This window comes from Stegodyphus dumicola, chromosome 5, assembly GCF_044657685.1.
Source record: "Stegodyphus dumicola isolate Sdum_Otavi_A_Nest chromosome 5, ASM4465768v1".
Lineage (NCBI taxonomy): Eukaryota > Metazoa > Arthropoda > Arachnida > Araneae > Eresidae > Stegodyphus > Stegodyphus dumicola.
In genome coordinates this window covers 223120810-223136421 of record NC_140772.1, presented here as the reverse complement: position 1 = coordinate 223136421, position 15612 = coordinate 223120810, and the positions used below count along the sequence as shown (strand labels likewise).

The window sequence follows — 15612 nt, the reverse complement described above, 5'->3', positions numbered from 1 at the left end:
AGATAAATATTTAGTTAAATAAAAAATTGATTTACATTTATCTTATTTTATTCGATTTAAGAACTGCAAAGGAAAAGAGCAGATTTTTTTTATTATTTTTTATTTTTTATAAATATATATTTAGATGCAAGTTTATTTTTTAACCTCTATTTAGCTAATAAGGTGTTTGTGTTGCATGTAAATGTTTACACTTGTTTTGAATTTCTTAAATCAGATGTCATAATGTTAGGAAATAAGAGGAAATTGGGACTGCAATAAAAAATAGAAGTTAGTGTAAAAAATTACTTAATCTTGAAGTGCACTATGTAGAGCTTTTCCATTATTGCAATTTCTTTGGTAAGTAAATTGTAATTTTTACTATGTATGGTAAATCGAAAGTTTAATCCTTTTTACTTTTCTTTTAGGGAAAAGGCTCAGAAATACATTACAACAGTAAATATGAACCTTACGCGTATGTATAAAATGCCTTTTGAAATTGAACTGCTTTTGTTATCTAATTATTTTGCAGTGTGAGATATCTGTTTTCAAACATTTAAAAAATATTTTAATGTTTATTTGGAGCAAAATATTATATTGTTTTCTAGGTGCATTAAAATTGTTGTAATTTTAGTAAAGTGCTAAAATTTATAAGCTAAACATATTCAACCGCCACCATTCATAAATAAGTGGTATTAAAAAAACTGGTGATGGACTTGCTTATAGCCAAGTATAATTTGTATACTTTAAATATGTGCTGCTAAAATATATGTCTATATATTGCTTGCTGAACCTGTCATAAACATATCAAGATTCCTTAAATTTTTCTCCACAGAAATCAAGCTTATATTTATATTTTCAAATAAAAAAATTATTCATTTTTTTTAGCTATCTTCAAAACTTTTTTTTAAGTATTATTCTAGACCAATTTCTTAATTAAAAAGAAGAAGATTTACAGGATTAATAAAAAGTGTGGCTCAGGCATATGTAATTTCTATATCTATGCATCAAATTACAACCCTTATTAATGACACAAGCTGACAAATTGATGGTTTTTTTTTTTTTTTTTTTTTTTTTTTGTAGGAATGACCGATCTTTAGTTTTATGTACACTTTTGTTTTGGAAGGTGAGGGGAAAATGAATCTGTTTTGTTTTGTATTTAAGTAAATGTTTGGTCAGAACTATATCATTAGATGTGAAAGGAAAGCTTCTTTTTTTCCATTTTAACCAATAAAAAAAATTCACACTATATCAGTTTTATATTAAGACAAATATTAATGTGTTAGCTCCATCACATGTTAAAGCATAATTATTTCAGTATAGAATTTTCATACAAACAGTTAAATGCAGAAGGAGAGAAGCTAATCTATTGTTGAAATTCTTAGCTGTAGCTGTCAGATTCTTACCACTTCAAGATTGCTGTGCGTTATTTGGTAGAAAAAAGTTTTAAAAAAATTCATTGAAACAGTATCTAAAAACTTCTCATATCCACAATCAGTTGGTTTTCCCTTTGATACCTATGAAAGAGAACAAAATGTTTTTCATTGCAAAGCAGAGCAGACATAATTAAAAGCCTTATGCTCCAGTGAATATTAAGCAATAATATTGGTCATATTGTGTATATTAACTAGTGAGGACTAGTGTTCTTTGCATGCCCTTGTTGCTTACCGTATAAAAAGACAAAATAGTTACTGTAGGGATTCATTCACTTATTCCCTTCTGGGACTGTCAAACAACTTATCATTTCATCTCAGGGTTTTCTGAAAATAAGTTTTTTGTGACCCAGTTGTTTTAATGTCTTTCCTCTTAGACCCAGTAAAAATGTTTATGGCTTATTAGTAAATTTTAATAATTTTCATGTTCAAATATTTCCCCTTTATTTTAAGAGTAACAAAAATACATGCAAAAATGTAAAATAATAGATTTTTAATGGGAAGTGAGATGCTGTTTCTCATTAACCTAAAACTTTCAGGATTACTGAAAGAGATGACAGCTTTGTTCTTAAGTCTGATTTGAATTGAATCAATTTTTGCATTTATTTTTTGAAAAACTGGTGTCAAGAAGGCTATTTCACATTTGTAAGTTGTAAGAAAATTTCATTGCCTTTTTTGCCAAAAATTGATACTGTTGACGATTGGAGAACCACAAATCTATTAATGGTATTTTGTTGGACCGGTATATCCTAGGATGTTTTAACTCCAAATGTCAGTTCAACTCTGAAAATCTCATGGACTCATTTGATAAGGTATTGTAACAAATAATACATGATGGTTTTTTATTGGCAACTTTCATGCAACCATATTTTGTACAGTAGTCAGAATACTGTTGAATCTAGGGTATTTCCTTCTTTTTGTATGTGTATGGACACTTTGGCTTTTTATTAGTGCCATTCTCGGAGTTTGTGCGTGGCTGAACATTAGTTAACTTTTCATTTAACAAAAAGTGTCCTGCCTGAACATAATTTGATTGTGTATCAGTTATAACTGGCACATTTATTATTGTTATTATTATTCATTTATCCATTTATAAATAAATGTGATATGATATTATAATTGATAATAAATAAGTACAAAATTATGTGCAATATCTGAAATAATAACTAACAAGTAATCACTGAGAGTGTAAATAAGCCCATAATGCCACCAAAAATTTATTGGAATATGGCAGTAGACCCTAACAATGTGTTTTCTTACTCTAGTCTAGATTCGGTGTCATACTCTCATATAGAAACATCGGATGGATCTGCTGCCATACTCCAGTCAGGTCTAATTGAGTTTTGATGACCCCACAGAGAACCTTAAAATAGGAATGAATATCTATGAAGATATTAAATTACTAAATCTTGCCATCATCTGTTGACAGTCTAATATAGTTACATGTTATTGTAAAGTTTAAAGTGACCCAGTGTTTTCCTTTCATAACCTGATATTTGGGAAACACTGCCCCATCTATTAAGCAGTTAAAAATTCAGAAGAAGGTTTAAACAATCCTTTTCATTTAAAACTGAGCTTAAGAAATGCAGTGCTTATAGAATAGTCTCCCCGCAGCTTACAGAATTCAACTAACATAAAATGTAAGTAAACTGAGGTAAAAAGGTAATTTAACTCAGATTCACAAATAAAAACCCATCAAGTGTTGGCTCAAACTAATTTGCATGTGCAACTCGGGTAGCAAGTAGCTAACATTGGTCTAATGTAATTCTCACAAGGAAACAGTAATATAGTCAGCATTGATGCCAAAGCTCTCTAATATTCAAGAACTTTGTTCTTTGTGTATCTAATTTTCATCCTGGTGACAGCTGATAAAGGTGGAAGTAAAAGTATGTATGAAATACTAACATAATGGTTAATTAACATAAGCTTTACAGGATGAGCTTATTTCTTTGCTTAGTTTAATATTCTTAATTGCTTAGACCTTTTCATTTATATATATTTAAATTTTTGAAGTAATATGCATTGTTCACTACATGACAAAATAGCTTTTTCAATTAACATTAGCAATATTTTAATATTCTTTTATTTATTTTTTACCTTTGCAGTACTGTGATGTTGATATATCATGACAACTTAATACATTTTTTCATGCTATTTAATTTTTTTATCAAAGTGTAAAAATTAATTTTGATTCATTCCTTTGCAGGCTGCCAAATATAAGGAAACAAAAAAATGCTTTTGCACCTAATTTTATACATTCTTTAGATTCTACTCACATGATGCTGACATCTTTGTTTTGCCAAAGGTATTGAATATGGGAGTTTTTCTTCTCCTAATATGAAAAATAACACAAAATCTTTGAGATGAGAACTATACTATATTGGATAGAGTATAAGATGATTTTTTTCATTGTAAAATGTTGTTCTGAGAATGGGCATGTCTTATATACATAATATAAAATATATTTGCTGTCACTTAATTTTTACATTAAAAGAAAATTATATTTATTAATTTCATTTCTGGGCATAATATTTTTAAACATCTTCGAAAATATTAAGTTGAAATAAGTGATACCATCTTGCATGAAAGTCTTTTATTTTCCTTCTGTGTAAACAATGTGTAGCAAAAAGGATGGGCATCTTACTTATGAGGTAATTTTATGGTTAAGTAAATATAATATATATATTTAAATGTTGAACACAAAGTTCTTTAACCATAAAATTTTGAATTATTTTCTAATTTTCTATAATTATTAATGAATATGCATGTTTTGTTGAATAATTAATGCAAACAATCCCCCCAATATAATATAATAATGAATTTTTAAAGTTTTGTAATAAATGTGCATAAAAATGTTTGCATTTACAAATGTATCTACCTTTTTAAGCTAAAAACATTTAAAACTATATTAAAAGATAGATTATATTATTCTCAAATGATATTTCATTATTTATATGTAAAACTGAGATTTTACAATTTCTGACTGTAGAAAAGGTATTACTTATGTCTCCGTCCATGATTGTTACTGGACTCATGCCTCAACTGTAGAAATTATGAACAAGGTTAGTATTATTGTAATTAAATGCTAAAATGTGTAAAAATTATTTTCTTTGCATATCTATTGTGAGATGCAATTATTCATAATACATATATTTTTTGTGGGTGAACTGGCAAAGTAAGAAATGCAATTGATGGACTTAGTGTGTGTGCAGTATCCAATGAGACATGCGTGGTTTTTGAGATTTGAGTGCTTCTAGTGTGATGATTATTATTTTCATTTTCACATTGCTTCTTTTTAATTTTAAAATAAAAGAAATTTCAGATTCTGAATTGTCAGTTCAATGAAATTCTCATTATTATTATTATTGCTGTGTGGTATTTATGTTTAATTCAGCATTCACACTTTTGCAAATCCACTGTTAGTATTCCATTTTATCTTGGGTTTCACATTTAAAATTTTCCCATGTATTTACATTTTATCTGTCCATTTATACATTTTTATTTTTGTGTTTTCCCATTTTTATAATTTTCAAACAGGCTGCTGATGAAGGAAGCTCAAATTTATAAATATTTTGTTTTTGCTTAGATAAGCATATTTAAATCTTTTTAATATTTTTTATTACTGCAGCTTTAGGTGCATTTTAATGTCATTTAAGAATTGCATTTTGTTGTGAGTTTCATTTTTGTTTTGCAAACTTTTATTTGAATTTTAAAGATGTAAGATCTCAGCTGTTTTTCAACTGTATTTGTATTTTATGCAACTTTTCTCTTAATTTGTTTTAAGTAGAAAATATTAGTTCATCATTTTAATTATAAGAAGAAATCTTTAAACCCACAACTTGGCATCAGGAGAAGGATGAATAAGATATAAAAATTACAGAAGTGTATAGGAATAATATTTTAAGATGGAAGAAGTATATAAATCAGGAAGAATATTAAATTTTCTTTTGTATTTAGTTACCATGCAGATATAATTGTTATTTGAGTCTTATTTTATTATCAGGAAGCTCTGATGCTCCTTCCAATCTTGTGCTGGTGTGTTCAGTTGAAATGTATTTTTATTTTTGTGTTTGAAAGTGTAATAATATTGTTATAATTACTCCCCCTCTTTTATTTTAAAGGTGGGGTAACTTTTTCTATTTTAAGCAGAATTTCCAATGGGGCAGCAAATGAAAGATTGTGTCTTTATTTTGTAGTCTTTAAACTATGAAAACTGTCAGAACAGCATTTGTCATTTAATATCACCCCGTTTATTAATTATGTAATGAAAAGATTAAGGTTAGTTATTTTCATGAGGTTTCAGAAATACCTTTTTGAAACAATCTTTCAAGAGGTTCTTCCTAACATATTTCCTTATCTTTGCCTGGAGCATCTATTCAACAAATTCAAAGTGTATGCTCTACATTGCATTGAATAAAACTTTCAAAGTTTCAAATACTTTACATTTAGTATATGCAGTGATTCAGAATAAATTATTATGCTTCACTCTAAATATGCTAGACCTTAAAAAATATTTTATTTAAAAAAATTTAGTTTTCGAAATTGCTAATTTCTTAATAAAAAAAGAAATTTTACAATTTTAAAAATAATAAAAAAAATGTCTGTGTGGCTTTCTTCTCTTCTAAGACAGTTATCGTATGGCTGTAGAACTCTGTTTCAGTGTCTCTTTCAAAAGGTGAATTCTGATTAAGATTATTGTTACAGAATCTCTCATATTTCTTATTAATAAGAGTTAAGGCCTATGATTTGTTAGTGTCTTAATTGCCATTGCAAAATCTGCTTTGCTTTCCGGTTGATTTTGAATACAGTTCGTTTTTCTAGAAAAGTTCCCCTTTTTCTAGAAAAACGAACTGTATTCAAAATCAACAGGAAAGCAAGTTATCTTTTAGTGACAGCTTTTTATGTTGTCAGGAATTCAATTTATGTCATTAACTTCTGTGTAGTCTACTGCTGATTTCTGTGCTTTTTCTGAGACAAATTCTGATACTGACAGAAGACATCTATGTTTATGAAATTTGGCAGAATTTTTTACTCATAATTTTTTTTCATTCACAGCAAATTTAAAGACAAAGCAAACTTGAAATGAACAGCATAAATTAATTTTTGTCTCTTTTATGCTGTAGCCTTACATATATTTTTATGATTTTTATGTTTTACTGCTCGAATCTGTAATTAAAGAAGAATTTTTTTTTTTCTATTCAGATTTGCCGAGAACAGTTTGTTGCATTACACAAGGAACCAATTCTAGAAAATTTATCATCATTCTTTTTAGAAAAATATGCCTATGTTGCTGATAAGTAAGTTTGTCTTGGATGCATTTTAGGACTTTAATTACTTACTAGGTAATAATATGAAATTGTTATGATTGTTAATTACTGCAACTGAAATGATATAATGGTTTAATATTTTGTTAAAAATAAGTTTTCATAAATTGATCATTATTAGTTTTTATTTTATAAAATGATTTTTAAATTATCAGAAATACTCAATTATGCATTCAAAATAACTGTTCCAGTATTTTAATGTGAAAACCTTTTCTTCTCCTCCCTTCCCAAACTATACTAAATAAAAACAATCTAAACTTGTTTTGTTTTAGAAATATTCATGAAAAACAATCAAAGGAAAAATCAGCAAAGTTAAAGTTGAGGGATGTTCTGATGAGAGTTCCTGAAAAAGGTAATTTAGTTTCAGTGTATTATTGGATTTTATAATATGAATGTACTGAGTGAAAAAAAGTTTTGTACAGTGCATCAGGTAAATTCCTTATTGGGCAGTATTAAAATACAATGATGATAAAAACACATTAGAATTTACTGATATAAATGTTAGTGCAGGATTAAAAATGTCGAACACAATTCTATTGTCCATCTTTGGGGTGGAAAAAAGAAAAGCATTCTCATCATTCTTAAATATGGAAATAAAATAAATTATGCTTTGCTTCAACACTCCTGATTTGCCCACATTTTTAACATTATATTTTGGATAAGATTTGAAATGGCAGTATAATGCAACACAGTTTATATATTAAGTTTCCATTTTTAGCAATAATTTTTTTTCATTGGCTTTCAAATTTTGTATTTATTTCTGTGTTTAGCATAAAAATTTCGGTTATATTTTATTATAATCAAAATGTTTTTCACATAGACTAAGAAGAATGATTTTATTTTGAAGTTCTTCAAAACACTAAAAAGAAAAATTATAATAGTCATATGTTTAACCCAATAGATATTTATTTCTTATCCTTAAGATACTAATTTAATCATGTAAGGGAGTGGGGAGCCAAAATTCATGAAGATGGAAAATAAATTGTGAGATTTTTCATTACAAAATTTAGACTAATGATTGTGGGGGAAAATGTAATATATTTCTCTAATAATTCACAAAAAAAAAAAAATCCATTAAATATGAAGCAGTTATCTAAATAACTTGCATGTCACTAAATAAGCATTACATTTTGTTTATTTCAAACTAATACTTGTGAGCTAGTTTAATTCTGGCAATGTAAACATGTCACTACACGAGGTTAATAATCCCATTTAAGTGTTTCTATACTTTGCTTTATATATACATACATTTTCTTTTTTATTGCAATGCATATTGTTCATGAAAAATTTATAAATTCAGAATTCAAATAACTGGCATATATTATAATTAATATTAAAATTATTCAAAGATTAAAAATAATATAAGAAAAATCATAAGAGAAAAGGTCTAAAATTCAGAGATTTATTTAATATTTTCAAAATCTTTAACTTAGCATTGCCATAAAATAATTACCTTTCTTATCACTAATTATACTGGCTTGATAATAGGAAAAAAAGTATATTTTCTTTATGTGACAAGGAGTCCCATCATATTTCTTTAAATTGTTATATTTTTTTAAGACACTGTCTAGTCTTAAATTCAGATTTAGCTGACAACAATGTTCATTTTATTGAAATGAGTAATTATTTTAATTATATTTTCATTTATTCAGAGCCTTAATTAATAGTTGCATAATCTTAATAATGATTAGAGCAGCTATCTAAAACATAGTATGTCCAAATGAAGTAACATCTAAATAACAATTTTGGTCACTATAAATTCAAAATATCCATAGTGTTCTTGCAGTTGTCATTGATTTGATAACTTCATATTTTATGTTCTGTTTCTGTTCAGAGCAGTTCATCATAGAATTTCAGGATGCTGTAGCTTGTAAGTCTTAAATGAAACTAAATGCTAAGTACATAGCTGCCTTGGGCTCTCAGTAGATCACAAAATCTCTTGGTTTTTAATTTTTAGCTTTTTTTTTTCCTCTCTCCTACACAGGAAAATGTTTTTCAGCAATAAATAAAATTTATTAAATGAATGGAACTTGAATTGCACAAATTCTATTCCTCCACCCGCTGTGATTTTCAGAACAATTTATTTATTTATTTATTTGTTAAATTTTATTTTATGTTATTCTAATTTTCTTAATTTGTAGATGTTTATATGAAGATTCAACCAGTGTTTAATCAGTTAATATTTATATTAATTTTACTTCACTGTATGGTACAATACTAAGTTTATACAAATTAATATTATGTGCACTAATTATTAAATTTTCATCGTATTTGAAAGTACTTCGATAAATAAAAGCTTTTCTTCTCTATTCGAGATTTTTCTGAGTATTAAAAGTAATGTACAAAATAAATCTAGCCAAAGAGCATAAAATTGAGAATATATAATTCAATACTAATATATTGTACATAATTTAATTACAAGTAGTTCAATAATCTGAATTATGCATTATAAAAAGAATTTAAGATAAGCTCTTTTGCATAGCATCGCTTTAGAACATGAAAACCTTCTAGTTTCTCTAGGTTTTCTCTCAAAAATCTCCCATTTTTCAGATTTCAAGGTTGGCAGCTATGTGAGCCATAGATGTGAAATACATATAGCATTTGCTCTTATTACTTAAGGCCATTTTTTAAAGTAATGTGTGTAGAGACATTTGAAATTTCCTCGGGAGCAGTATTGAAACTCATAATGTCTTGATATCTTATCTTCATGTAAAATTTCAAGAAATCCATCTACAGTCAAAAGTCGTTAATCCGGACTCGTCGGGACTTTGGCGATTCCGGATTATCGATTTTTCCGGATTATAGATCATCAGTTTAAATCTGGTAAGATGGCATGCAGAAATTACAAAATTAAAAATATGAAACCGTAATTTATGAAATAAAGAACAATTATGATCTAAAGGGTATCAAAATTTACAAAAAGAAAAAGCTTAATATTTATTTGTTTACTTTATTAAACATTTCCTTCAATGTAAGTTGCTTCGTTTCATGTGATAATACTTTCTCTTTAATTCTATTAAACAGACATAATTTCTTGTTTAGTTACAAAGTTCCGCTGTTCAAGTCCTATATTGCTGTGTTGAGAATACCGACTAATTTGTCAATCGAAATGTTTTCATTTTCAATAACCTCTGGGTCACTTTCTTCACTATCAGAAGCGAATTATAATGACGACGAACTTGATTTAAATCATATCAAAGACGGAGTACATCGAGATGAAATACTACACTTAGTGCGGAATTATAAACCAAATAAAATAAAAACATCTGCCCTGAAGATAAGGATAGTGCTGAGAGATCAACTTCCAATCCGCAGCGTGAAATTGATAAACAAATTTCGGATTTCAAAACATACTTTCGCTTTGTAGATACAAATTACATATTAGTAAATATATATCGGAAATTCTATTTGACATAATCTTTCTAATCTATCATAATCTAATAATGACGTTTCTGCCCCCCCCCTCTGCCGCAGAGCAGCGTGAAATTGATAAACAGATTTCGGATTTCAAAACATACTTTCGCTTTGTAGTAAATATATATCGGAAATTCTATTTGACATAATCGAAAGTTCAAGCTTACTTTTATAAAATTGCTCTAACAGTCTGCAAAAAATAATAAGCCGGATCTAATTCGAAGATTAAGGAACAACGCAATCTGCAACATTAACTGAATTAGATAACATTAACTTTGCGTATAACTCCGTTACACATTAAACACGCATGCGCACAAACATATTCGCAGCCGTAAGGGTCTTACGCGCTCTCGTAAACGCCTGTGCGCATGCGTGAACGCGGCGCATGCGCAGAAAGTTTGTAGCTTTGAGGTCCGGATTATAGATCATTCCGGATTATGGGTGTCCGAATTAACGACTTTTGACTGTATTTGATGTTTGCATTAATTCCACACACACTACTAATAAAAAGCAATGTGTCATTATTAATATGAATAGAAAAACTTGTTTTAGGTAATGTTCGTGCTTATTATAGTTGTAACTTATTGCTTGGTTTGACGTGATTCAGTTACTAACATCAGTTCACTCATTTTTCACAGCCAAATGCCAAAAGGGATAATGTGCATGTGTTAGCTTAAGTTTATGCAGATGTTCAATATTCATGCATTAGTTAACTCTTGTGAAGAAGCTTTTAACATCATGTTATCAGAAATGGCAACCTGAATTATTAGATTTTGAACATAGAGTACTGGAGCACTGTGAAAGAGACAAAATTCTGAAATTATTTGGATTTTCTGTATTTCTTAATCCAGTTGTATTCATAATACCTTATGAAAGCATCATGCTTCATATCATGATGCAAATTATCCATCATGCATAGCAAAGTGATCACTCATAGGTGCTTAATAACCATAATCAGTACATTTGACAAGAATTGTCCGTGCTGACAGACAAGCAACATTATGCAAAATAATATCTACATTTCTGTATAATAAATGCCAGAAGCATACTTATAAGATCAAAATAAAGACCCACCAGAATCTTAATAACAGTGCTTCACATGAATTTATGATATACTAATTGGACTAATGTAACCTGGTCTGATAACTCATGGTTTTAGTTCATGGTAAGCTGACAGTAGTGTTCAGATATTGTACAGCTTCTGGAAGCCATTTTACAATGCTGTGGTTTCTTTGATCTAGTTAAATATATCATTAGTTAGAAATTGTTAAGATTGTGGACCATTTACTGCCCTTCATGTCAGGCAATTTACCTGCAATGTGAAAAAACGATGGTACCTAGAAAGCCATCAAATTTTGAATAACGTAATCCTCCACCGAATACGGGCATCTGAAAGCCCTAATTTGGAATTTGTTTTATTATTGATTTCATATTTTGCAACACTTTAATGAATTTTTTATTAACAAACTCAACGATTTCAAAGCGAGCAATAGCAACACTGTACAGGGGGAGGATATTTTTATCTCCAGTGCACGACACTATGTATGGAATTCTAAAGATATACTTATTTAAAAATTATTCTGATATATTTCTGTTGAATTAAATTTTATGATTTAAGTGCAAAGAACATGATATTTAATAAATAAAGGTAACACACAAACCGTTAACAAATGCCCCTTTGGGTGTAAGAACATTAAGATTTTACAGAATAATTATGTACCAAAATTTTTTAAGACCAGTATGAGGAACACTGAACTGTTTCTGCAGTGTCATTGCCATTAATGAAGTTATGGGACATGATCAAAAGGTCTGTTTGTTCAGAAGATCCAGTAACGAATTAATATCCAAATAGTGTGGTTCATAATAATCTCCCCAGGAGAGTTCCATCGACTTGAAGAGTTATACCATGTTGTGTTGCTGCTCTTGCTAAAGCAAGGGATCTTTCATAATGACCCCATGACTTTTATCATTTAAATGCACATTACACAAAAAACACAGGAATTTAGTAACTATGCATATTTATTTTGAATTAAGTATGTAATGAATAACAAATTTTTAAGATTGTTTTATGTCTGTGTACCATTAGTCCATTTAATTGATTTTTCTTTTTTCAGGTGCATTTGATTTAGACAAAGTACTGGATTCTGTTTATTTCTTTAGTTGAACTTTATTAAAAATTTATATTCTGTGTATACTGAAAATTTATAACGTGATTTTATCAAAAATTGTAAAAAATATTTATTTTTTTATGTAAATATATGTAAATAAATATTTCTACAACATATAGCATCAAAAAAATTATTATTTTAACAGATTTAAATTTAAGGTTAAACTATCATGTAATATGGCTTGAAAGTTGGAATAGTTCTTGTTTTTGATGAGAAATTTATAAATTTTTCCACCATATTTAATTTAAAAGATATTGTTAAGAGATATAAAATAAAGACTCTCAGTTTTAAACAGCAGATATTTATAACTTAAAACTGTTATGTTGTCATAAGTTAAAATATTGCCATATTTCGTACATTACATGAATATTAGTCTCTCGTTATATTAATTTAAAAAATAAAAGTATAGAAAGCATTCTGAATTTTAAGGTCAAACATCATCTGAAAATCCCTGTGATAAAATAAATTGTTAGATACGTAGAATAAATTATTTTGCCAAGAAATATCATTATCTGTTAACAATATTAAATTAACCGGCATATCGTTTCTAACTGCTGTAATATCTTGTTATTTAATAAATAAATATAATTATTGTTGAAGTGGCAATGCCATATTTGTATCAAACCGTTACTCAGCAACGAGAGATATTGTTTTAAAAAGATTTAGTTTTCTGAAGATTTTGCCAGCTAGGAGTAGTATTAAAATTTTGCCACTTAAGAATTGTATAAAATTTGTCTATCACCGAGAACTAGAAATAAAATTTATGTTCTACTGAGAAGATTGTCTGTTTTGTAACTTACTGCAAAATACATTACAGTCGTAATAAATTGGAGGTTCCACCGAGATACTGGAAATTAAGAGTGCAATTATCAATTTCGATGGTGCTGGTCTCCTAATCCCAGAAATTTACTGAATTTTTTACAACAAGTTTGCTAATACCAATTGCCAAGTTTGTTTATTTCAAGGATAAATGGATGTAAGAAGTCTGCCGTTTTAAAGCCAAATTTGAAGCGGATCATTCAAAGATTATCTTCTGTGCTTCTGTAACTTGCGTCTGAGCAAAAACTGTCAAAAATAGGATACTGCTGATCTCTGAAGATAAGATTAACTTTTGGTTTTCTTAAAAAAAGATTTTATTGAATTTTAATACTTTGTTTCAGAATTATAGTTTATCGTGTAAGATTTTGTTTAAAATAACTAACTCTAAAAATATTCAGCTTAAATTTTATAATTGATATTTGTGGTAAAGAAGTATTTTGAAGTTATTATTTATGCTTTACTTTTATTTGTATTGAAATTTTATGTTGATAATTGATATGTGTAAGCCATCTGGCATTTATAAAAAAAAAAAAAAAAAAAAAAAAAATGCTAACTGAGTTTTTGAATTTGTTGCCAAGCAGGCATGTGAAAATAAGTAATAACGTCAAACTGACGTAGAGTGAATTGATTATACTGCAGAATTGGCAAAGTTCTCGCCATCCAGGCGTGTGGTAGATAGTAACGTCATCTCGACGTATTACAGATTGTATATTCTAACATACTTGCCAACCTATGACACTCAAAAATCAGGAGATTTTTCACAATGTTAAGAAGACTTTTTAAATGATAAAAATATGGTTTTTAATAATGAATTAACTTTAAGTAGTAACTTATTCTTAAATGCAAGCAACACAAAAATACCTTACACATAAAAAAACATTTTTATTACTTGCATCGTTTAAGGAAAAAAAAAAAGGAGGTTGTTCACTGCAATTGCCACGTAGGCCTGCTTTCGCTAAGAAAAGTTTTTCTAATATGTCATCACTAATATTAGATCTAAATTTAGTCCTCGTTTATGCAACAACACTGAAAATCCTCTCACACTCTGCACTACTATGGGGAACTGTCAAGATGGCCAACACAATTCTAGACAGTTGACTATATTTTAAAATTCCATTAGCACCTTTCAGTTTTCCAATTAAACTCCACTGGGTGTCAATCCTAGCTGATTTTATAACTTCATTCAAGTTTTCTAATTGTAAACTGCTGTTATGCAGCTGTTGGAACTGTTTCAATTTTTCCTTCCTTTTAGAACTCCTTTCAAGATAATAATAAATATCAACAATGTGTTCATCCACACTTATTGGTAAAGAAGCTACCCCTTTTTCAGCTGCTAAATTTAAGAGGTGACAGGTGCACCTCATAATCTGCAAATCTGAATTTTCCTTTCTTAAGATGCCTGCAACACCAGTCTTCAAGCCTACCAATACTGGTGCATTATCGGTACCAAGTGCTAAGCAATTATCCAGAGGGCCTGCATTTTCTTTTAAAGTATAATAATTAGCTGTGGTATATTAAAGCCTGTCAAATGTCCTTCTAAAATGGGGACAGAAAGTAAACTGCACTCAATTTCTTAAGAATCTGGATTAAAAAAAGAAACAACAATGGGATACAGTTTTGAATCGGTATTATTGCTTCCATCCGTAGAGAGGCAGAACGGAGCTGTTTTATGCAATCAATAACTGAAGATTTATTTTTCAAACCCATTTCTTTAACAATTGAACCTGTTTTCGTTCTTGCACTTGAGTATTTCTTAGCAATTTCACTATCGGGAAACATTTTTCTAAATAAAGCTGCAGCGTGATCCGATGCATTCAGTGGCAGGTTGTGCTCCAGTAAAAAGGCAGAGAACAGGCATTCTGCATTAATAACTTTTTGGTCCTTTGTTTCCGAAGAAAAATTTAATTTTTCGTTTTTTTAAAAAACAACTCATGTTATCCTTGTGTTTTTGTGTTCGCACATGTTTGAGAACATCCGCCCTTCCACATTGCGAATTCGAAAAATCGCAACGACAGGTGGTGCACATCGCAAATTTATTACATTTCCTTGAGGAAATAATGGAAGGAAAGTCAACTGTGTACGATTTTTGAAACGTACACGAGTATTTCATTCTCGCAGACAAAACAAAAGATGGTAATTTCTAAAACTATCTTCCGAAGGCACGTGCACTCACACAACTCAGCACAAATTGAACGAAATAACTAAAGAACATCCAAATAACAGCTTGCCTAGTCCTCATTGGCTAATATATGCCAGCTGACACGCAGATACCCATTGGAGAACTGGAGAATGACGTTTCTGGGATACGTATAATGCTCTCACTCACAAAGCAGAAGTTATCTGATTCGTAAGGTTTTGTTTTAGATATAATCTAGAGAAAATTCAATTGCTTTCAAACGTCCAAAATCACTTTTGTTCATATAACAAAGTATTAAGCCAAGTTCCATAAAAATCGTGAGAAATTTTAAGAATAAGAAA

The 15612-nt window shown here is 28.9% G+C and overlaps 1 protein-coding gene across 3 annotated transcripts in view; it reads left to right on the top strand.

The window, feature by feature from the left end:
* PolrMT (mitochondrial RNA polymerase) overlaps positions 1-13093 on the top strand; it is a 149612-nt gene extending 136519 nt beyond the window's left edge. For all 3 annotated transcript variants that reach the window (XM_035372499.2, XM_035372500.2, XM_035372501.2), the window contains 6 exons: positions 405-451; positions 3616-3714; positions 4399-4471; positions 6612-6706; positions 7006-7085; positions 12262-13093. In XM_035372499.2, the coding sequence (XP_035228390.1) occupies positions 405-451; positions 3616-3714; positions 4399-4471; positions 6612-6706; positions 7006-7085; positions 12262-12311 (444 nt within the window). In that variant the 3' untranslated portion in view covers positions 12312-13093. The remainder of the gene's footprint in view (positions 1-404; positions 452-3615; positions 3715-4398; positions 4472-6611; positions 6707-7005; positions 7086-12261) is intronic.
* The last annotated feature ends 2519 nt before the right edge of the window (positions 13094-15612 follow it).